Below are 25,536 nucleotides of genomic sequence, written 5' to 3'. Positions count from 1 at the left end.
CAGTTTTAGATAAACTTTTCGAGTGGGTAAGTTTTTGACAGTCTAGTCAAATTTCTAAATTAACGTGCAGAACTCCAATGGAGTACTTTTAAAAAAATAAAGGGAGTACTATTTCTATTTACTTTGTACTTGAACCAATCATATTTTAAGGCAAATTTGATTAAGCAATTTAATTTTCTTCTACAATCATCCATCTTATTACATGGCCGGCAGTTATTGGGCAATAGTACACTTGAAAACTAGAGAGGCGAGCCACTCCTGCTATAGCCTGTATAATACTCTTGAGTAGTACAACTACACTCTTTCCATTTTTCCAACTCTCTGACTTGTCAAATCCCACTTTTTTCTCAGCCACATTTCCATATCATTTTTCCTCCTTATATTACATAAACTTTAATTGGTGGTTTTGAAAGAAGTAAGAAAGTTAATTATGGAGAGTAAAAATAATAATCCTAGCAAATCTTTAGCAGAAATATCAGCTAAAGAACACATTCAAGAAATCAGAACTAAAAAATTCTCAATTGGAGCTAAACACCCTAACCCACTCACCTTTGATCTTCATCGTGCTGTTACTAGACTTTCTGCTGAGCTTTACACTAAAGATGTCCATTTTCTTATGGAACTTATTCAGGTAAATTTTTACTAGTACTATTTATATGTTTTCTATGTGTGACATTGTAGGTGTATATGACTGCACGCATATATGGTTGCGAAAATAACTTATCTACCGATTGAGTTTGTATGTGTGTACGTGTGACATCGTAAGTGTTTATATGCTTGAGCTAGTGTATGGTTGCAAACATATCATTTTCACTAGCTAAGGTGCAACTATTAGTTGTATGTGTTTATAGTATAACATGCATGCACGAGTTTTGTACTTTTTAAATACTTTTAATTTGAACCACTTGGGCAGAATGCGGAGGACAATGAGTACGGGGAAGAGGTAGAACCAACCTTAGAGTTGGTGCTAACTAAAAGAGATATAACCGGGTCCGGAGCTCCGGCTACACTAGTGGTTTTCAACAATGAAGTCGGGTTTTCGATGCAAAACATAGTATCCCTTTGTAGTGTGGGTCGCTCCACCAAGAAGGGTAAACGAGATCAAGGCTTTATTGGAGAAAAAGGTGAATTTTTTTTAATTATATGAGATGTTTTAATGTAGATTTTAAGGGTAAATTATCATTTCATCTTAATTTGATTATTTTCGTACCGATGATTTAAAGTTACGTTCTTTCACCATAAAGTTTAAGTATTTTTTAATGGATTTAAAATTTAATAGTTTCCGTACAAATAATTTTAAGCTATGTTCATTGTTTATTTTTAATGACTAGTCTTTAATAAATTTAAAATTGGAAAAAAAAATAAAAAATAAAAAAACCCTGTTACATGTTTGAGGGGATTTATTTATTTATTTCTGTATTTATTTAATTTTTATCGAACAATTAGTGTTGAAAATTTGTTCATGTGAATGTATATTGTGCCTCTTTTTTTTTAGTATATTTTTTCAGCATGATTGCTTGTAATTTTTTTTCCTTGACACTCTATTTCTTATAAGAGGGAGGGGTTGGGACGTTGGTGTAAGAAGTTTTGAAAGTGTTTTAATTGAATTGTCCGTTTAACTTTTCTAATCGCTTCATTAAATTTTGTGTGACAGCAAATGTTGCAAGTTGAAAAAAAAAAGACAATTCTAGACACTAATGATGTATGGTGAGGCAGGAGATGCATTATTAGAATATAAATTTTGCAAAATTTTACAAATGAAAATCTTCTTTCTTTATATATGTATTCTATTATTCACTGAGATGAAGCATTTGCATACTTGAATCATTTCTTTAAGCAGAACAAAAGGCGATAAATTCCTTTGTCGAAGGACTGTATCCCTTACCTGCATATTTGTAAAGGATCCTAAATGTATTCTGTCTGCTTTACCTATGCAACTTTTGTTGTAGTTAATCTTGGATTTGATATAATGTCGTATTTTTTTTTTTTTGGCCTAATGTTACAAATCTTACAATAGTGAGCTACTATGTCATCTGAATACTTTAGAAGTGTTTGGCTCATAAGTGTGTTTTTCAATATATCATATATCATCCTTAATATCCATCTCCTTTTAAGGAAAGTGATACATATCTGATGTAGTATAGCAAGGTGAATTGCAGAGTCAGAATAAATCGATTGCCTTATGTGCTATGTTTCATTTAGATAGTAACTGAAAGCAGAGTCTTCTTATCTTTATATCTTACATGAGAGCATTCATGAGGATACTTGTATGATGATTGAGATCTAGTTATTCAATATAATCAAGCAATTTGTCACTTATTAAGAAAATTTTCCCTCTCCCATTCTCGTTTTTGAAGTATTAATTAATGAACTGAGAAACTAATGGATGGATTTTGTTGTCCACTGCAGGAATCGGATTCAAGAGTGTGTTTCTGGTGAGTAAGGAACCTCATATTATTAGCAATGGATATAAGGTGAAATTTACTGAAGAACCAGACAGGAGTTGTGGCATTGGTTATATTGTTCCTGAATGGGTTGGAGACAAATCGTTGATTTCTAATATACAAAGTGTATATGGATCAAACAGAATCATTCCCACTACAACAATTGTTCTTCCCTTGAAACCTGAGAAGATTGAGTCTGTGAAAGAGCAACTTTCTCAGCTGCATCCAGAGCTTCTGCTTTTCTTGTGTAAGATAAAGAAGTTGTATGTTCGCAGTAGCAACAGCTACTATAAAGATGCCAGTGATGTATGTGCTATTTCTATATCTCATGAAACTCAACATGTGGTTGTACGGTCCAAAAAAGCAGATTCACGCGTGGTTCATCTAGCTGTTGGTGGCGCAGAAGGTTCAGATGAAGAGTCATGCCAGTATTACATTTGGAGGCAAATGTTTCCAGTAATGACTGAAAACAAGGTTCATGGCAGAGAAGACGTTAAAGAATGGACCATCTCACTGGCGTTCCCAGTCGGCAACAGGCTAACAAGGGGAACCTCTTCATCCGTAGGAGTCTTTGCATTCCTACCAACGATGATGGTTACTAACTTTCCTTTTATTATACAGGCAGATTTTTTGCTTTCTTCTTCTCGGGAAAGCATACTATTAGACAACAAATGGAACCTCGGCATACTTAAATGTGTCCCTTCAGCCTTTCTCAATGCATTTACTTCTTGTGTGAAAGAGAGGTCTACACTCTTCACCATTGCCAAGACATTCAAGTTTTTGCCAGTAGAAGAATCCCCGATTGCTCAATTTGATGAAGTCAGGGAAAGTATCAGGTTGATGTTGTGTGACGCTAAAATCATGCCATGTGAAACATTTGATGATTGCTTTAAGTGTTGTAAGCCACTCTCATCTCTGAGAATACTGTCTGACTTCAGACAGGTATTGCTCCGCATGATAAAAAATGGTATTTCTCTAGAGGGATTATCCTCATTGAAAATTCATCCAGTAGATGCTTCCCTTGATGTCGAAGTATTTTATAAGACTCTTGATTTTCTCTGTGTTTTGTCAACGTCAGAGAGCTTTGGGTGGTACGAGAAATGTATCAGTGCTTGCAAATTACTCCACCAAGCATCTGACACTGATTACATAGATATTTTATGGATTTTTGCTAATAATGAGGAAGTATTTTCTAAGACTTTCTTTATGAGAAATCAGGTTTTCAAGTATACTGATCAAACCGGACAAGTGGAGCTATGCAGTGCTTGTAAATCCAAGAAAGATGGTCACAGGATTTTGTTTGCAATGGATTCTGAACTTCATGCTTGGCTTAGTTCTTGCAACTTGGAATTCAACTGCTCAGGCGATGTGTTTTTCTTGCCAAACTCGACCCAGGCTGCCCTTATTGCTCATGAACAAAGTTCTGTTCTGATTGGTTGGCTATCATCTCATGCTAAAATTGAGTGTTGTTCTGCATATAGTTTCTCTTTATCACTTCGTGATTATATCTTGAACAACACTGAGCAAAATCTTCTGCTCAAACTGGTTCATTTTCTGTTTCATTCTCATCAAAAAGGATTCCTAACCGAGACTGATTTGTCATGCCTCATTTTGTGTATACCAATAATCGATGGGTCTGACACTATTCAAAGAGGGAAGTTTACAACTCTTGTTTCCATGGAAGGCAGCAAATGGTCGGTATTATTTGGAGGGCAAAATCTACTATCTGAACACAAATATCATGATTTGGGACATGTATACTGTGCCAGTGGAATCTTTGCTGGAGAATATACTCATGAGAAATCACTTCTCAGTTTTATGGAAAAGCATACTAGAGCACGAGATTTACCTGAGTTGCCTCCACCAAATATTGCATTGCCCGTTGCATCATCTAAGTTGACAAGTGAACAAGCATTTTTACTACTTGACTGGATCAAGTTTATCCGAGCTCAGAAAACTCCTCTGCCTGCGAAATTCATTACCAGTGTTTGGAAAGGGAAATGGATGAAGACAAATTCAGGTTATAATTCTCCATCAAAGTGTGTTCTTCTCAATGAAATAGGGAAGAGAATATTCGAGATGACATCCTGTGTTCTTAGCGATCTTTCTATCTTAGATGAGGCATTTTATGAGAATCGCATCAACCTTTATACAGATGAGCTGCAGTATCTGGGAGTTACAGTAGGAATGGATGATGTGCAAAAGGTAGCTATGACCCATTTCAAAGCAGTTGCTTCATCCGAGATGAGCAAGCACTGTGTCATTTCTCTGTTGACATTTATCGGTCTCCTCAAGGAAAGGGATATGCTTGATAGTGGATGGTTAGCGACAATGAGGAAAGGTAGGTGGCTCAGGACTTCCCAAGGGAGCTGTGCACCAAGTAAATCTGTTTTTCTAAGCTCTGAATCAGAATCAGAAGCTGTTTGTCGCATTACTTGCTTACCTCTAATTGATAGATTATTCTACGGGAGCAAACTCGATTCCTTCTCAACTGAGCTGGCATTACTTGGTGTAAAATCTGATCAAGAAGTGTATGGACTAGTCACTGAAAAACTCGTCTTTCCTGTCAACCCTGCTTCCATGACGAGTAATTGTGGCTTCTTCCTTCTTGAGTGTATAAGAAACTTACAGCAACCAGGTTCTACTGCCTTTATTGAGAAACTGAATTCTAACCCTTGGCTGAAAACCAACCTTGGGTTCAAGTGTCCTTCATCAACCATACTTTGTAGCTCTAACTTGGGTATTCTACCCACTATTGTTGAGGTTCCTGTTGTAGATGAAGTGTATTACGGAAGATCAATACAATCCTATACAAACGAGCTGAACGCACTTGGTGTTGGATTGGATTTCAGTGGCACGTTGAACATTGTAGCCAATCAATTACACGAACATATTTCATCTGGCAAGATGTCACCCTCAAAAGTAATATTATTGCTGCAAGGCATTAGAAATATGTTGAACACCACACCTGATCCTTTGCATCATATTCGTGAGGCTTTGTCTGGAGAAGCACTTTTCAAGACCCACTGTGGTTTCCGAAGGCCTAGTGAATCCATTCTTTCTAGTCAGTCTTGGGCGTCTATCTCATTGTTAATAGATCTTCCAATGATTGATGATTCCTACCATGGTATTGACATATATGGCTACCAAGATGAGCTAGAGATTCTTGGAGTTATAGTTGGCCTGGAAGAAGGAGCTCATTTAGTTGCTAAGAGTTTGACAACGCCGATAAAGGCAGACCATATCACTGCTGAAGGTGCTTTAACTTTGCTCAAAAGTATCAGAATTCTAATGTCACGAATCTGTAATGAGAATTTTTCACTTGCCCCTTTTCTTGAAAATATTTTGGCCAGTGAGTTTTTGAAGACCATTGAAAGTTACAAAACCCCTAAGCAATGCGTATTACTTCATCCAGAATGGAATGAAATCCTTCACTTTACGGATTTGCCATTTCTTGATGAAGTTTACTATGGCAACCGCATTTCTGAATACAAGGATGAGCTGCAAAGCATTGCAGTAAAAGTTGATGCAGCGGAGGTTTGTGCTCTCCTCTTCGAATCCCTTTACTCACTTAACAAGTCATCATCTGTGAAGCGATTCTACAAATTTTTGCACAAGTATTCCAATGATTCAATTTTTCCTGATAAGGCTAAAGAGTCTAAAGTGTGGATACCTAGCCAAAATGATTCTGACAAAGGTGAATGGGTAAGTTCAGAGGTCTGCATAGTTCATGATAGGGATGGGCTTTTCCACAATCTCTTTCATTGCCTGGATATCCATTATGAGGGCGCATTGCTTGACTTGTTTTCTCGAGCCTTTAGTGTAGTAGAAGTTCCTGGATTAGATCATTATATGCAGCTATGGCATAGCTGGTTGAAGAGAGCAGATTGCCAACTATCTTCCACAGAATGCCACTCTTTTTGGAGCTTTGTTCTTGACAACTGGACTCCAGAGACCGAGAAGGTTCTAAAGCAAAACCTGACTGAATTGCCTGCTGTATCTTCAACTTCAGGAATCCGACTCCTGAGAAAGGAAGAGGTGATTTTGCCAAATGATTTGCTTCTTAAAAAAATGTTCATGAGCCTTGATAAATGCCCTCCATTTGTGTGGTTTCCAAAAGGAAGCATCTCCTCATCTTTTACTCCTGCAAAACTCCAACTTGTGTATGATTATCTTGGAGTGAAACGCCTGTCTGAATCTGTCAAGCTTCAAGTCAAAACTTGTTCTGTGTTGAATCAACGAAGCCTCTGCACTGACATGAAAAAGAAACTCATCTCCAGAGGTTTAATAATGATTGTGCTTGCTTACCTTTCTGGCCCAAAGGTTAATTTGGGTGTGAAATTGAGGCATGAAGCTGCAATGTCGATTCTCAACTTGTCAGTATATGAGTGTAATGGACCAATACTGGTGAATTATGCATTGAATCTGCCTTGTTGCAAATCATATGTAGTGGAATCTCGAAAGCTGGTTCATTGGAATAAGGAGTCATGGATGCTGCTCATTGATAAATCTTCTTATGGAAGTCGGAAGTTAACTTTGGAATTCGGTTGTTGTTTTTCACAAGAGCTTGCTGAAGGCCTTCTAGCTCAGGAAAGATCTGTTGCAGTGAGCGATTTAAGAATGATGATCCAGCTGGGTCTTAACTATGAGTTTGAGCAACAGTCAGTTGACTTTCTTCTTACAAGAGAGAGCTTGGAGCTGTTGCTAGAAGATGAAAAATTTCTTAATGATGTGTTTCCTTTCGAGCAGTTGGAAGTGGATGGTTCCTGCAAACGTATTTGCCCATCCACTCCTTTGCCTTCCTCTAAGAAACAAAGGCACTAGTTAGAGGTAAGTTTATTGATTCTATTTAAAATATTGTACACATATACTTAAGAATTTGTGATTCGTCGAGTTTTCTTAATCATTCTCATCAGCAATTATATTGACTTCTGTTATGTTTCCTTTTGCAGTTATGACACTTTTGGTTTAATATTGTGAATAGCTTTCCTCAATGGTTGATATTCGTCTTCAATGGTATCTGAACTTGACGAATAGCTCAATATTTTGATGTAACTAAGATTAGCCAGTTTTTGCTTGTTATCAGAATGAATCTTTTCTGATTGTTACTTCAGCATTGGAGCTTGAATATCTATGTATAATTGTGTGTTTTTTTTTGTAAAATCTGTATGAATGCATGGCTATTATTGACTTATTGTGTATATACTATATGAAACAAGGGAAAGTCTAACTAAAGTACAAATCTTAGTGTTTGTAGTCTTTGTACCTAAGCTTTTAATTTATGTTCACGTTTCTTTGTTTCTTTTCTTGATTATTGTGTAACAAGCCATTGTAAATTCCGGTTATAAATAATATGGTGAATTCCTGATTAGGATGTCCTAAAATTACAGGTCAATATCAAAATGAAGTTGTCTTTGAAAATTCGCAACCCACCCATCTATATCACTTGAAATTTGAAACAAATAGTTTCATACAAATGCGTACTTTCAATTATATTGGTAATGTATTCTCTCTGATTATAAATAACTGCATTATGGACATAATTTTAGGCAAGCAAAACCTTATTATAAAATCAAGGGTTTTAGAATATTAAGGTTTACTTATATTTTTAAGAGTTACCTAGTTGTAAATTTGGGGTTTTAGAATATTAAGGTTTACTTAGATTTTAAGATTTACTTAGTTATAAATTAGGGATTATTTAGTTATAATTTTTAAGGGAAGGTTAGTTAAATTATTGTTAATTACCTAGTTATAAATTAGGGGTTTCTTCAATAAGAATTTTGAAGGTTACCTAGCTAGCTAGTAGCTAGTTATAAATTAGGGGTTAGTTAGAGTTTTAAGGATATCTTATAATACACAACTAGTTCTTGTGCCCGTGCAATGCAGGCTACTAATAATAAAATAACTAGGTTAGACTTGTGCATCGCACAGTTTTTACAAAAGTCTGCTCATCGATTTGAAATGTACTTATAAATGATTTTAAAATCATTCGAAATCAATTTTTTATGTATAATTTAGATAGTAGCATTCGCAGCAAGTACTTGTGATGCCATTGAAGATTTTTTGAAAATAGAAGGGGAGTAGGTCTTTAGGATCAAGAAATCTGATACATATAGAGAATGGAGAGAATAAATTGAGGGAAGTGCTTATTGTTAATTTGTATTGATTATGAGAAGCATATTTATAGTGATTACAAGAGTATATGATATTGACAGCTATAGTAATTCTAGGATGAAGTTACAAAAGAATATATACAAAGCTAAAGTCTAGGAGCTACTTTGGAATATTAACAAAATAATTAATTGTTATAATTAAGTATTGACCAGGAATCGGTCAATCCTTATCAAGAGGTTGTGATTATAGCCTTATCATAAAAAAAAATTTAAAAATTCAAAAACTACTTAATATACCAAATAAGTGCTCAAAGTAAAATATAATGACATCAGATTTTATTTAGGCGGGAAAATTTTTCTTGTAAAGTTGTCATGTGGACAATATTGACGTCAGCAATTGCTACTTTAGTGTTATTTATAGATTTATAAAAATGTAGTCAGTTGCGGGGTAGAAGAAGGGGAAGGGGAAGGGGAAGGGGTTAGAAATCAACACGTGTCAAGCCATCTCCTCTAATTGGTTGCCACTTAACAAATTGGTCGTGACCTGTTAAAAGAAGATTGATGTTAAAGGTAGGATTATTTCTAAGATGGGATTATTTTTAGAAGATCAATCAAAGATGGGATTATTCTTTCTATTTAGAAAAGTAATGTTCTTAAAAAAAATATCACTTACAAAACAAAGATTTTAAGAAAAGAGTGTCACTTAAAAAAAAATCAAATGGTATATGTACGTAGGTAACTTGCCCACTTGGGGAGGGTAAAAAAAGTACTTCCTCTATTCCGTTATAGTTGCAACATTTCTCTTTTCACGCTTGTCGATACATGATTTCAATTGTTAATATCTTTAATTATCAATATTTAAATTATAAACATTTGATAATAAAATAGTATAAACCGAGATGAATCTAACAAGATCTCATATGACTATATTTTTGCATAGCTATAAATCATCAAAGCCGGTCAAAGTGGAACACATGAATAGTGTAAAAATCAAACTGTTGCAACACTTAAAACAAAAAAAAAACAAAAAAAAAACAGAGGAAGTATATGAGAGCCCTTAGTTAATGTACACCTTTTACTCCATTCATATTTTCTTATTTGCTCCATTTCCTCATGCGCGGAATTTTAGGAGGAATATTAGAAAGTAATATAATATGATGGAAGTGGGGTTGGTTGAAGAATTAAAAAAATCTAAAAAAGCAAAAGTGAGTATAAGTGGAAATGAGAGAGAATATGAAAAATATTAAAATATGATGTTAGGGGACCACTAGTGAGGAGAAAAGTAGTAAAATGTTGTTAAAAGCTTTCAAAAAGGGAAATGGAGCAAGTAATAGAAGACAGCCGCGAAAAAAAAAACGAAGCAGGTAATAAAATATGGAGGGAATAGTTTAACTGACACCTAGACACACGTGTCGATGCACAATTTTGACTATTTTTAATGTTTATAACTATTTAGAGTTAAGCAAAAAATTAGTGTGTGACCCGGGCTTTACTTCAGGTGCTATTTTGAGTAATTTATTTTTACAAAAATTATAGAGTTTAGAGACTTGTTGATTTTTTTATTGTGAGTAATTATAATACAATGACAACAATAAATTATTATACATATTATTTGCTTTTATTTTATATTCCCCTCTCTCTCTCTCTCTCACACTCTCTCTCTCTCTCTCTCTCTCTCTCTCTCTCTCTCTATATATATATATATATATATATATTACCGGGTTACCGTGAGGATTAGCCGAATAATAGGAACTAAGAATTAATATGGACCGTCATATATAAGAGAAGAGGCACGCAATCTAACGGCCCAAATTCGTTCAGACAAATTAAATGAGGCTCGAAATTTCAGGCGCCATTTTCTCTCTCTTCTCTCTCTCCTCCACCATTTTCTCTTTCTCCTCTGCCATCAAAACTGCTCAAAAAAACCTTCAAAAACCGCTCAAATTCTTAGAAAAACCGCCATAACCGCCATTTTCAACTCCTTAATTACGCTATATAAGCACAACTCAAGTTCTATTATCTACATTTCTTCAATTTCGGAACAAAAATTGTCGAAAATTAGCAAAAATTGGAGAATATTAGGTATTACTTTGAAACTTTGAAGTTCATACACATTCGTTTAATTTTGTTGCAATTTCTTACCTATTTTTGTGTCTTTTGCTTGAATTTATTGAATTTGAAGTAGCAGAAGTTAAATCGGAGTAGTTCGAAGTTCAATTTCTGTGTTTCGAAGTTCAATTTGCTTGATATTCATGAATTTTTTGAATTTTGTTTGTTTTTGTTCTAATTTTGTTTGATTTACTTTTAATTTCTGGATAAATTTGTTGTAATTAGTTTAAAATTGATTAGAAGTTAATTCGAAGTTGAATCAAAGGTATTTTTATTTATTTATTTATGTATTTTTTTTACGAATTTTTCCATAATCTTAGATTTTTATTTTTTTTTTTAACGAATTTTTGTATAAATTTAGATCAGATTTTTTTTTTAGAATATTGGTAAAAATTTAGATCTGTTTTTTTTTTTTTATGAATTTAAGTAATTTGGGTTCTATTGCTACTAATTTTGAGTAATTTTAGTTAATTTTTAAGTAATTGTTGATATTAGTTAAAAGAAATCAGATAAAAGTTGATATAAAATAATTAAAAGTCAATAAAATACTATCATTAATTTGGAGTAGTTTCCTTTAATTTTTAGTGGTATTTTTTTTTACAAGTAGATAGAAATTGGCTAAAAGTAACTTTAAATTGATTAAAAGTTAATGAATTACTGTATGATCTGTAGCTATTATGGCTTGTGTATAAATAATGAAATTGACATGGTTGAACTGAGGATGAGATTTTCGTTTCGAAATGTTGCATGTATAGAAATCATTTGTTGTTGTTATTATAATAACAAAGTTGATTTGAAAGTATATATAATAGGCAGTATATATAATTACAACGAAACACATTACTAGTTAAATATTTTATCACTTTGTATATTAAGTCTTGAAGTATAAATCGAGAAAAAAACAATCAATATATCAGAAAGTATGTTTCATTTTTGTTTTGAATTGCATGCAGATTAAAATGACAAAAATTCCAAAGAAAAATGTTGCAAAAAACACCTTCAATACAACCTACTGTAGGAAAAAAAGCTCTTGCCGCAAAGAAAGCTCAAATGGAAGATCCTGCAGGAAAAAAAGCTCCTGCAGCAAAGAAATCTCCTACAGCACAAAAGATATCTCCAAAGAAACCTGCAAATTCAAAGAATTCTCCAATTAAAGGTATATTATCTTGAAGTAAAAGATTCAATTTATAAAGTAAATAGAAACAGTTATAAAGTAAACCATTTGCCTTTATAAGTCTATGATGCACAAAATTAAATGATTGAATATAAAAAGTAAATGGTGATAAAGTTTATAAAGTATAGAAAAATGCTTATAAAGTAAATATATATGTTTTTAAAGTTATTTAACATGTTATGTGTTTATATACTCATTGTATTAACATAATTTCGTTGTTAAACTTAATTGTATTAGGTGCTAAACTTCAAAGGATTTCAAAAAAGCAAATATTGATAAAGTGAAGGCTTAAGGAACTTGAACCTTCAAAAGGTTTATAGAAGTTTATTGTATTATGTTCTAAAGTTAGATTAATATGTTGTGAAATAGGTTGTTTGTTCTTCAATGTTTTAATTATAAAAGTAAATGTTTTGATATCTTGTGGTTTAACAAAATATAGGAACCAAAAAAAGAACAAAGGAAGAAAAAGATAGCAGTTATGAACCAGAAGCTGAAAAGGATGAAGAATATAATGGATCATCAGAAGAAGACAAAAAAATTACAAAAAATAAAGAAAAAAATGAAGCTTGACAATTCAGATAAGGAGGTACAAGAAGTTATAGAGGTTAAAGAAGGAAGTGACAATCATGATGGTAATTTGGACATCAAGAAAACACACTACAAACCCAATGTAGTATTTGATATTATCAAGGACTTCAGTGAGAGACAGAGATTAGATGTTATAAGTGTTGGATTTGGAGGCTTGCTTGAACTAAAACTAACAAAAGTTTTGACAAAGATGCTTCCATGGCTTTGTAATCATTTCCATAAAAAAAGTTGTATGCTCAAGATTGACATGCTGAAGGAGTTCTCTGTAAGTTCCTATGATGTTCAAGATGTTTTCTTGCTTCCAAATGTAACAGAGAACAAGTTGACTTATCAGTTAAGGAAGCAACCTATAGCAAACATCATGATTCAAAATGAGTGGAAGAATAAGCTAGGAATTACATAAAGCAATGACATTTTTGTGAATAATTTGGAGAACAAAATAAAGATTCTATAGGAAGGAGGTGATGATTTTAAAAGGTTCTTTGTAATGTATGTTTGCAGCACATTCTTGGCCCCTGTTACAAACAGAGTGATAAATTACTAGATAATCAGCTATGCAGACAATGTAAATGAAATATGTAACCTGGATTAGTGTGGTTATGTACTTAATAACTTGTGAAAAGTAGTGGGGAGTTTCAAGAAAAACAAGCAGAAGGAATCAAGATCAGGAATCAGTGGATGTGTCCTGATTCTTCAGATTGTGTACTTTCATCACCTTTCTACTCATAAACGATGAACTTCATAAAAGGGTACCTAAAGGAAGAGCTCTCCTATGCGTAGGCAAAGAGGAAGCTCAAAAAGCAATGAGAATCATCCACAAAGGAGCGTGTGGAACACACATGAAAGGTAAAATGCTAGTCTAGAAAGTCATGCGCCAAGGATATTACTGGACTACCATGCAAAGAAATTTCCATCAATACGTAAAGAGATGTGCAAAATGCCAAATATATGCCAATTTGCAACATGTTCCACCATCTCTCCTTTACACCTACGCATCTCCATGGCCATTCTCAACCTGGGGAATAAATATCATTGGAAAAATCACTCCCCCTTGAATAGGAAGCCATGAATACATTCTCGTTGCCATCGATTACTTCACCAAATGGGTTGAAGCGGCATCCTATGCGAAACTCATCGCAAAACATGTGGCACTCTTTATTGAAAGGAACATCATATGTAAATATGGAGTCCCACATGAAATGATAAGTGACAATGGTACTCACTTTCAAGCAGAGTGTGAAGACCTACTTAAAAAGTATGGTATTCAACATCACCACTCCTCTCCATATAGACCTCAAGCAAATGGTGCAGTGGAAGCAGCCAATTAAAATCTAAAGACAATCAATGAAAAGATGACAAAAAATTACAAGGATTGGCCTGACAAACTCCACTTCGCTCTTTGGGGTTATCGCACGTCAATCCGCTCATCCACAGGAACTACGTCGTTCTCCCTTGTCTATGGAGTGGACGTCGTACAACATGTGGAGCTAGAAATACCTTCCTTGTGCATAACATTGGAAAGCAAGATTGATGAAGTTGAATGGTTAAGGGAAGATATGAAGAGCTAATTCTACTTGATGAAAAACAACTAGAAGACTTACATCATGTCCAATGTAATAAAACTCGCATGGCTAGACACTTTAATAAAAAGGTCAAGACAAGAAACATCAAGGAAGGAGACTCGGTGTTAAAAGCACTTAGAAAAAATGTTCTAGACCCAAGGGGTAAGTTTAGGCCTAATTGGTCTAGACCATACATTGTTAAAACCATCCTATCTGGAGGCGCAACTAAGTTAACATATATGGATGGTAATGAATTCTCGAACATGACAAATCTTGACCGACTCAAGAAGTTCTACCCATAATTAATGAGTTCCGTACTCAAGAGAGCTTGTGTACACAAGAAATCAATTCAGAATAACAAAAAGTCGAAAATCGCGACAAACCAGCGCGCTTTTAAATTATTTTTCTCCGAGACAAGCTGCGATTAATTACGGCAATTTCAAATTATTTTGAAGATTTTTCGACTTCCGTACTCGGATTATTTTCGAAATTACTCAAGTTGTTTTCATTGCTGGAAATATTATTTTCAATAAAGGAATATTATAAATAATAGAGTTAATTTAATTAAAAGATAAAAATTACATTAATAATTGAATTAAATTTGAAATTACATTATTGATGGATTAAAAGCTTGAAAATAAAATTAAGTTGGAAATTAAAATTTTCTAATAACATTAAAAGTAAAGCAATGCTCTCATCCTTCTTCTCCTTTCAAACCCTTTTCCAATTCTTATCTGAATCCTCTTCATCCTCTAGCTCCATTACCAATAGGGAACCTTTAGATGACCGAACTGAAACCTTAGAAGAAAAAGTTTCCCCTTTAGGTAAGACCCCCACCTTCTTCTTAACCTAAGCCTTCTTTTCCTTTTTTTTATAGGGTTAGCTTTCCTTTTCCCTTTACCCTCTAAAACACCTTTCTTCATAGGAATGATAGGAGTCTTGAATTCAACTCTTGAACCCAGAAGATCTTTAGGAGGAACCTTCTTATCCCCTAAGCGGTCTTTTATGTTAGTCTTCTCCACACTCTTTGAACTTATGTTTCAAACCTTGTTTTCATCCCTTAGATTTCGACCAAGAAACCATTGTTTATATTCTCTAGACAATAGAGAAGGGATTCTATAAGATATAACTGTCCATAAGGGTCTACCACACCAATAATCATCGATCATTTCAACGTTCTTTGATACAGGATACTCATAAGGTCGACAATTATCACCAGGATGGATGGTTAGAGCAAGGTCATATAGCCTCACCACTCTAGAGGGATAGTAGAAAGTCAACTTTGACAAGCTTGGAACACGCACGATAAAAAGATTGAGTATCGACCCCAATCATCTTTTCGATCTTCCACTGAGGAACTACCCACTTGATGGAGAAGTTGCAAGCTTCAAATATTTTACTCCACTCCCAACGTCCCATCTTTATGGAAAATCGCTTCTTCCTTCTCACAAGGAAATCAGAAGTGTCTTTTTCAATGTTATCAGGAGGACTGATTAATCCAAGTCTTTCCATTAGCCAAATATGCAAGAATAGAAATAAATTGTTATTTCAAATTTAAATATTTTTTATGTTTGTAATTATAAGTAGGATATTTTGGATTTTAACACCACACAAAAGGCTGAAAATGTTTTTTAACACCCAAAAAAAAATACTTTTATTTTAACACCACATAAAAATTTAAAAATTGGAAGTTAACACCAGTTAACGTTATCTGTAACGGAAAACTGACGTGGGTACCACAATTTGGTTTTAACTCCAATTTTCACACGACATTCCCTCTGATTTTTTTCTCTCTCCTCTCTTTCTCCTTCATTCTCTCTGATCTCTTTCCTCTTTCTCCTTCATTCTCTCTGATCTCTTTCTCTCTCCTCTCTTTCTCCTTCATTCTTTCTAATCCCTTTCTCCTTCATTCTCTCTGATCTCTTTCTCCTTCATTCTCTCTTTCCAACAATGCCAGACGAATTAAACAGCGAAAAACCAGCAATTCGAAGGCCCGGAAGTAGCAGTTTGAAGGCCAAGAAACACGCAATTCGAGGGTAAAGATCCGATTGTGTTTGTAGATGAAGATTCGACAATTTTAGGCTGAAATTCGACGAGTTTTGCTGCTCAAAGTCCGTCAAATTTGTACCCAGACCAGTGACTTTACAGACAAAAACCGGCCAAGTTCCGATAGTAAATCCAGTAATTTGGGCAGAAATCCGGGAGTTAGGGTTAGGTCATTGAACGCCGGTGATTTGGGCAGAAATCCGATGAAATTTGGGCAGAAATCCGGTGATTTAGATGTTCTGATTTTTTTTTCTTTTCCTTTTTTTTTTGAATTTTTTTGTCTCTGCTATTGCTGTCTTCGTCGGAAAGTGTCTGGTGGTGGTGGTGGTCTTAAAGACTATGTGTACTTCCAATTTTTAAATTTTTATGTGGTGTTAAAATAAAAGTTTTTTTTTGGGGTGTTAAAAAACATTTTCAGCCTTTTGTGTGGTGTTATAAACCAAAATATCCTTAAAAGTATTAATTTTCTACCTGTATTAATATTGGTGATCCTCGAATTGGAGCTTTGGGATCCTTTTTCAATTCATCTAAACTTAGCATTGTTTCTCCAACAATTCAAGGCATTGGATTCCTTCCAGCATCAATTTGTTCCATAACGAATGCTAATATGGCTTGATCCGTATGGATACTACCACTAGTAAGCAAGAATTGGCTAAACATGTAGAAAAGAAAAGCTCATCTTCTATACATGTGAAAAGAATTAGACTTAGGTCAATTAAAATAAGAAAGAAGAAAATTTTTTTAAATCAACTTCATTTCCATGAACTACAGATTTAAATCGGTTTCCCTAAGATTATAAAAATGCTCAAAATCTTTATAGTAATATTCACACACTGTGGGGATTACTGCAAGGTCTAAAGAGGAAAAACCAAAATTAGCACCAACTTCTTCTGACAGGGGGCTAATTTCATCATTTCCTAGTCTAAAAAAGTGAGTGTTGGGGTCCCAATATTCTATGGCGGTATGAATGAAATCGCTTTCGAAATCTACATCCTTAATACCCAATAGACCTCTCATATGGAGATACTCAAGTTCTTTCCTCTTACTAATGGTCAGGGACCGACCCCACTCACGGGTGATTTCACAAAAACTCTTAGACATGACTACTAAATTATAAAAGCTAGAAGAATTTAGAAGCTAATGACTCGAATTATGCATAATATGACGAGTTTGGGGGCTTTTTATAAGCAAAATTGAAGCATAAATCGAGTTTTACTCGGAGTCGAATTTTCCATAGTCATCGCGCCGCGATGGAGCCTAGCGTCAGCGATGAAAAGCGGGTCCTGTTTAAATCCATTGATTTGACTTTGATTCGAACTCGTACTTTGATAATCCAGATTTTATTCAACTTTTTTCACTTTTTTCCATCTTATCCCAAACATAATTCACCTTTTCCTATGACGACTCAACCTTTTGGTTTAATCCTAATTGATTTGGAATTTCTTTTTTAGGAATTTCAAGTTAATTGATCAATTAATTTCCAACTATTTTTTTTTCATTTTCCTTTTTTTCATTTTTCTTTTTGGAGGAGAAAGTCGGATACCCTCCAATGATAACAAAAATAACGGAATTTTTGCGCAAAATTTATCATAAAATCACACACGCACATGCACATAAACACTGTAAAAATGATTAACGACTAAAAGAGTACATAAATACGGTCTAGTATATACATGAGTCTAACAAACGAGTCAATAAATGTATAATACATCAAAAACAAAGTTCAAAGACAGTTCAAATAAAATGATGCATGAACTGTTGCGGTACTGGAGGACGAGGCTCTCGAGAAATTCCCATCGTATCATAGAAGTACACAGACCGAGGAGTCATTTCCTAGGTAGAATTAGCATCGCCAATCGTGGAGATCATGAGAGTAGGACCCGTCCACTGAGTACCTCCTTGAGGGTCGTACTCAAAGCTCCCACCAACAAAGGGAGTGGACACAGGCTGCTGCAACAACGAGCCAACCTCGTACGTCCCACCACCAAACTGAGACGATGGACCGGCCGCAAACGCGTCTAAAACCATGTGAGAGCGTACCACCAAAGTACCATACCCAAGTGGGATAATCTCTGTCGACGAGGACCCGTGACTGTGGCTGTCACCATCAACATCCTCCGCCTGGCCAGGCACCTCCTGCCTGCCTAGGATCTCCGAGGTGCGTCGACGCCTCGCTCCTGCCTCTCTCAAGCCCTCTAGCCTCGAACGAGTGCGTGGCTGAGGCTTAGACTATAACAAAGACAAAGAAATGCAAGTTAGTCATCAAAAAGCAAAATGGACAAATAAAAGCAAGTGCATAAAGACATACCGACGCGACATCCTCCGTATGTCGACACGACGCCCAGTGGCTCCATCTCGTCAGCTGGTACCGACAGGCGTCGAGGGCAGCTACCATCAGCGTCATCACCTCGCGAGATAACTGCAAAAATCAGAAAAAATTAGAAAACAAGATAATATATGCACCAAATAAAGGACAAAAAAAGAACTCACCCATGCCTGAGAGCGAGGGATGGACTGCTCTACCAGTCGCCTCTCCTCCGGGGTTGGAGGGATCGTCTCCTCCACGGCGGTCTTACCAGCTGGCACATATCGAGAGTCCTCTAGCTCGAGGCCTCGCCGGAGCCAGCGAAGGAATATGCTCGTAGAGCCAAACCTGCAAAAAGTCAAGAGGTTTAAGAATCGATAAACGTCGAGACTTGAACCAAAAATCAAAAGATTAGAGGAAGATATACCTCCACAACCTTCCAAAGCCCAGAAATAGAAATCTTTTTCCTACAATGCCACTAACGACATCCAGTCAACCCTAGGAGAAGGTCAGCGTAGCCAATGCTAGCCTAGTCGTATGTTCTGACCCACTGAAGGTCGCGTAGCGCAGGCAGATAGCGCAGCAAAACACAGCTTCCTCTGTCAGGATAGATGGTCCTTGAAAGGAGGAGGAGAACAAAAATGTGAACCAGCTGCTCTGGTGTAGTCGCATAATCAATAAAAGCGTCGGCTAGCAGTACTGTACGGATCATCCTCATGCTCGAGACCTTATCCCTGGCCTCAACAACATCCCTATGTACAACTGGACCCAGAAGCTCTATAGTCTTTGGAGAAGCTAGAGTATACAACTCGTCCGCAGGAACTCGAGCAGGGCGAAACTTGAGACCGCTGATGACAGATAAGTCAAGTGGGGTGTGTAATACCCCGTATTTTTGAAAGGTATTTTCTAAATTAAAGAGTATTCTAGTCTCGTATTTTGAAGTATATTCTAAATTAATTATTTTTATAGAGTATTTTAGTTTGGAGCCAAAACGATATTTAAATTTTGGCGTCTAAATCATTTGTCTTATTATTTTACAAAACTAATTAAAATGGACAATCCAATAAATAAAACCATTTTATACCAATGTTATAAATAGTATTTTTGATTTCTCAAAAATTAAATAGATAAACCGAAAATATATTAATTCGGTTAAAATAAATTAATTAAATTAATTTCCTAAAACTAATTAAATGGTATTTTCGGATTTTACATAATGAAAATCTGATTTGTTTTAATATCTCTCTAAATTAATTCTTTTCATGAAATATATATTTATAAAATATGTTACCTAATCTATGAAATTAGCATAGAAAATCCGAAAATATTAAGTTAATTATTTTTTTAATATTTTCGGCCACCCTAAATTTATTTAATAAATTAAACTAATTTTATAAACTAATAAAACTAAAATTCTTCATAATATTTTCGGCTATTAATAAAGAAAAATCTGATTTTTATCTTTCCAATTATTAATTTTCACAAAATAAATTTTATTGGATTATTAAGTTTAAGCATAAAATTATTTTACAAAATCTATGAATTAACATAGAGGGACCGAAATTATTGAGCTATATTGAGCTCAATATTTTCGACCACTCATAGTTTTTCTAAATGATTTTAATTTATTTTATTAAAAATAAAAATCCTTTAAAAATCCTTATTTCTACTTCTAAATCTAAAATTTATTTGATCTTATTATGTACTTGCACTCCAAGCTCAAAACTTGCTAAACAAAAATTTCGTGACCAAAATAAAATCTAATATTCTTCCATACATTTAATTATTTCCTAAACCCTTAAAACCCTAATTCCCATTCTTTGAAATTGCCATAAATTATACAACCCTAAATTGCTATAAACTCATCACCTAAACACCTATAAATATCCCTTCCAAACATCCCAAGACACACACTAAAAACCTCAAGAAATCTCTCTCTCTTTCTCTCACGATTTCCTCTCCTCCTCCCTCAAACTTCCGGCCACCACCACCGGCGGCCGCCAGTCACCACCGCCGGCAGCCACCACCCCCACTGTCGGCCACTTGCTTCCTCCTTTGCCTTGGTTTCCATCTTCATCCTTTAATTTCTCCTTTCTCCTAAACTTGTTTTACAAATTTAATTGAATTTCATATATATTTTGTGAATAAAATATATTATAAAAACAGAAAATTATTTTATTAAAATATAATAATAAATTATAATTAATTCATGCACATATAGGATAGATTGGTTAAGTTGTTGTGCTTATTTGATAGCCTTATATTAATTAAGGTTATAATAATGTGTAGGGTGATCGCGATTAAGGGAAGTAGTTGTGTGAATCGCTTGTGTTACGATCAAGGTACGTTATGTGGTTTGATACCTTCGAAAGCTGTCTATGAAATTATGTTTTAATATATTTCTTATGAAATTATGATTTATTATGTTTCTTATGAAAATATGATTTATTATGAAATTTATGCTTATTATGTTTTATTATACTTCGTATGAAATTATGTTTTATTGTGTTTCTTATGAAATTATGTTCTATGAAATTATGTTCTATGATGGCTTCAATTAATGATTTTGGTTAATCAAAAGAGACTTTGAATTGTGATTAAAATTATTAAAAAGGATTGGATTAAAAATGAATATTCAAGTATAACGGATTTTAAAAGGTGCTTTTAAGCAAATCAATCGATATGGTTATGAATCCCACTTAGGGAATGAATTAGATAAGCCTATGGACTTTGCATGACCTAGTCTTTCCTCAAGATTGGCCTTTGTTCATAAAGTAAACCACTTGGGGGGTGTGCACACTTAGTGAGGAATTGGTTTTGAAACGTAATCGATTGAGTTTTTATACTTGTCTTGAAAGAATTGAATTGGAAAAGCTCTTACATGAGTATGATATTGGGAAGATTGTTTTGAAATGTTAGGAATTAAACTTAAATGATTTAATTGATGTTTTACTTATCTTACACATAATCTACTTAGCATAATTTTCTAATACTTGCTTTTGTTTTGGCTTCGCCCTGTTTACCATTTATGGTAAGCAGGTGAACTTTTCAGGTGGAAGTTGATTGATGCATATGGGAGTCCACGGGAATTTCACCTAGCTTAGGGAAAAGTTTGACTTTGTTTTTGTGTCATGAATAATGAACAGTTTTATTTTTAAGTATTATTATTAAAGAATAAAGAGTTTCCGGTGCAAAAGTATTTTGAAGTATAAGCCTTGCGTTTTTCACGCGGCGGTAATACACCCAAGTCTATCTCTATGGTATTTATACGTATTTTTCTACATATTCCATAGAGGGAAATTTGGGGATGTTACAAAGTGGTATCAATTTGTCGAGTCTTAAAACAAGATTAAAAGTTGAAATAAATAAATTGGATGGGTAGACTTAAGTTGGGCATATAGGATAGAGTTTCGCATTTTTTTTTTAAAAAAAAAAAAAACTATTTTCTTCTTTGGAAAGATGATTGAGAAAAGGATGCTCGGGTTCTCATATTGAGGCCTATAATGGGTACGCCTCTCTGTCTAGGCAAGGCTCTCCTCGACGCTGTGGGTAACTTACCTGGGAGATGCGGGCTCGACCATCCTATATCATGAGTCGAGTACATTATTAATTTATAAATAAAATGAATTGAAATTTCCTAAGTTTCAAAATTATGTGTGCATGTAAGTTAGTATAATATGAAATTAAAAAGGGGTTCAATTAGAAGAAGTCCATGGACAGGACATTTTGGGTATATATGTGGCCCATGCATGTTAAACTTATATGCTTGTGAACATTGATTTGTTTATATGAATACTTATTGAATTATTGTTTTCTAAACAGATGTTGGATGATATTAGGAAGATTTACTTTAACATTCACTATTTAAAAAGTGAGGCAGTCAGTGTCAGCGATTTTGTGACTGGAATAACGGTGCTAGCTATACACTATTATGAGTAGTACAGCCTTGAAGTGTTCACCCAACCTCCTTGGCTAGTTCTTTTGGCATTAGCCCACTTACCCAAGATTAAGAATTACTATCCTCTTCTTAAGAAGTATGGGGATGGGATTAAGGATGATGGGCTTTGGAACGAGAGACACCACCACGAGGGGAGATGGTTAGCCACCTTGACCCATTTTAAGAATGACTTACACTACTTGGAGCGTAACTATGAACCTAAGAGGAAGTTTGTGAAGCCACCTAAACTTACACCTCACCACACATTAACCGAGGTTGACCAACTTCGCTACCTAAACGCCCAACTCCCTTTCTCTTACCCAAAATATGAAAAAGACTTTGACTCTTCTGATGATGAAACCATTCCACCACTTGGAAGGCGTAAGAACTATCCTTCTCCTTCCCATTTCTCAAAGTATAAGGTCCTATCTCACGTGGCCACCCAAAACCTCGAACCAAAGCCCGAATTCCAAGAAGGCCTAGAATTCATGACTTTTCATCATCTTCTAGTGTCAACTCTCCACTTTCTCCACAACCTAACAACCCTAACCCTCAAGGAAACCCAAACCCAAAGTCAAGCCAAACCCCAAATTACAGTCATTATGTACCAACCTATTTGAAGGAACCCAATGGTAATAAGAAGGCTAACAGTGATGATCCAAAGTTCGATCTAGTGTAAGAGAAGGGTTCAAATAAATGATCTATGTTATGATTTGTTTCAATAAATTTTATGCATAATAAAATGTACTTCGAATATTATTTAGTAAAAATAATAAAGTATTTGCTTGATTTCTTCTATGTTTATGTGTATGAATAAATTTTAATTTTTTTTCTCTTTCTTTCTCTCAAATGTGAACCTCAGGAAAAGTATGTCTTTAAAGTTAAAGAATAAGAAAGCTGGTTCCAATATGGGCAAGGTCCTTAAGAAACTAACTTATCTTGCTGAAAATATTACCCAACTAGCAAATCAAGGGAAGGGTTCAGGAAATGGGGACACCTTTGGTGAAGTCTTTAAGGGAGTAGCTGCAGCCAAACCACCCTTTTTCTTAGGAAAAGAGGACCCAACTAGCCTTGAAAACTAGATCCGAGAGTTTGATAAGTTGTTTGATGTAATCAAATGTCCAGACAATATGAAAGTTAGTAATGGTGTCTACTACCTAAAAGAAGAAGCTGACTTATGGTGGGCACAAAAGAAAGAGGAATTAATGAAAGACCCTGATTTTGGCTGGAGGATTTTAAGATAGCTCTGAGGAAAAAGTTTTATCTTGACCATTTGAGAAAAAAGAAGTGTATGGAGTTCACTAACTTAAGGATGGGGACTATGACTGTGAGTGAGTATTATTCTAAGTTCATAGAACTGATGAGGTTTGCACCGGAAGTAGTACCAATGGAGGCTATCAAGGCCCAAAGATTCAAACAAGGGTTAACCTGGAATCTACAGGGAAAATTGGGTGGGGCAACCTTTGAGAGTCTAGATGAGGTGTATGGCCGAGCTTCCCATTTGTACGGGATCAAAGGAAGGGAGCTAGGGAGCATGTCCGGGGGGAAAAGAAAGTCTAACGATCAACCCCAAGGGAGTGATAAGAGGCCCAAGAACCATGTAAGTTTTGGGAATGGGAACATGGGGATAAGAGGGACTTTAAAGGGAATTTTAAGAGAAACCCAAACCAGGGTGATGAGAATAGAGAGAACAAGGATATAACTAAGAGAAGTTACTTCTGTAAAAGATGTGGGAAGGATCACCCAGGGAAGGATTGTGTAGGTAATAAAGTGACGTGTCAATACTGCCAAAAATTGGGACACCGGGAATACGAGTGTTTCAAGAAGGAAGCGGACTTGAAGAATGGAAAGGTTCAGGATGGACGAAATCCCCCAAAACCCCCACAATCTAGTGGACCTGCCCAGAACACTGGAATCAGCAATGGTGGAAATACTTCGAAGGGCTGGATTTTCGTAATGAAAGCCGTGAAGCTGAGACTTCCAATAATGTGGTAATTGACACTTTTCTTATACATTCTTTATCTGTGAAAGTTTTATTTGATTTGGGTGCATCGCACTCTTTTATTTCTAAGACAGTAATAGGAAGTCTCCAGTTAGAAAGTCCAGAGTTAGTCTCCTTGGATGTAGCTATTCCAACAGGGGAAGTTAGGGAGTGTTATAGACTTTTTAGGAATGTACCCCTAACTATTTCAGAAGTAGAGTTTCCATCGGACCTAATTGAATTCGATCTCAAAGATCTTGATGTGATTGTGGGAATGGACTGGTTGGGAAAGTACAAAGCCCAGATAGATTGTGCAGCACAGAAAGTCACGCTTTTATGGTCCGGCGAAGACCAGAGTGACTTATAGGAAGGAAGGGAAAAGCCAAGGGATAAGAATTATTTCTGCGTTACAACTTCAGAAATGTCTCAAGAAAGGGTATCCGTTATTCATGTGTAGCCTCCAAGAGATAAGGGATGAAGAAGAAAAAAGTGATACAAAATTACCTGTTGTGGAAGAATTTCCCGATGTATTTCCAGATGAAATACCAGGCATGCCACCAGAAAGAGATGTGGAATTCACGATTGACTTGGTCCCTGGAACTGGACCTATTTCCAAGGCCCCATACAGGATGACCCCAGTTGAGATGAAAGAGTTAAAGGCCCAACTGGAGGATTTGCATGAAAAAGGATACATTAGACCCAGTTCCTCACCTTGGGGAGCTCCAGTACTGTTTGTGAAGAAAAAGGATGGGAGTTTAAGGTTATGTATTGATTACGGTGAGTTGAATAATGTAACCGTGAAGAACAAATACCCACTACCCCGGATTGATGATTTGTTTGACCAGTTAAAGGGAGCGGGAACATTCTCGAAAATAGATTTGAGGTCAGGTTATCACCAGTTAAAGATTGCAGAGCAAGATATTCCTAAGACTGCTTTCAGGACCCGTTATGGCCATTATGAGTTTACAGTAATGCCGTTTGGGTTGACAAACACACCGGCAGTGTTCATGGACTTAATGCACCGAATCTTCCGACCCTATCTGGATAAGTTTGTAGTAGTATTTATTGATGACATTCTAGTTTACTCGAACAGTAAGGAGGACCACGAAGACCATTTGAGGAAAGTGTTACAGTTGCTAAGGGAGCATCAGTTATATGCCAAACTTTCTAAGTGTGAGTTCTGGTTAGAGAAAGTGGCCTTCTTAGGGCATGTGATTTCTAAGGAAGGAGTCTCGGTTGATCCAGCTAAGGTGTAAGTTGTACAGGAGTGGCCAACC

At 35.3% G+C, this 25,536-nt stretch overlaps 1 protein-coding gene across 1 annotated transcript; it reads left to right on the top strand.

The window, feature by feature from the left end:
- Nucleotides 1-430: 430 nt before the first annotated feature.
- LOC110719947 lies at nt 431-7,700 on the top strand. The gene is made up of 4 exons (XM_021898929.1): nt 431-631; nt 914-1,124; nt 2,410-7,274; nt 7,397-7,700. The coding sequence occupies exons 1-3, from the start codon at nt 431-433 to the stop codon at nt 7,266-7,268; spliced, it is 5,271 nt and encodes a 1,756-aa protein (XP_021754621.1). The 3' UTR covers nt 7,269-7,274; nt 7,397-7,700.
- The last annotated feature ends 17,836 nt before the right edge of the window (nt 7,701-25,536 follow it).

This window comes from Chenopodium quinoa, unplaced genomic scaffold, assembly GCF_001683475.1.
Source record: "Chenopodium quinoa cultivar QQ74 unplaced genomic scaffold, ASM168347v1, whole genome shotgun sequence".
Classification (NCBI taxonomy): domain Eukaryota; kingdom Viridiplantae; phylum Streptophyta; class Magnoliopsida; order Caryophyllales; family Amaranthaceae; genus Chenopodium; species Chenopodium quinoa.
The sequence above is the reverse complement of the archived record's forward strand: the minus strand, read 5'-3'. Positions and strand labels throughout refer to the sequence as shown.

Excerpts from the sequence above, each read along its gene's own strand:
- LOC110719947 (XM_021898929.1), top strand. The coding sequence starts at position 431 with ATGGAGAGTAAAAATAATAATCCTAGCAAATCTTTAGCAGAAATATCA. Across the intron at positions 632-913 it reads TTCTTATGGAACTTATTCAG|AATGCGGAGGACAATGAGTA; the intron begins GTAAATTTTTAC and ends CCACTTGGGCAG. Across the intron at positions 1,125-2,409 it reads AGGCTTTATTGGAGAAAAAG|GAATCGGATTCAAGAGTGTG; the intron begins GTGAATTTTTTT and ends TGTCCACTGCAG.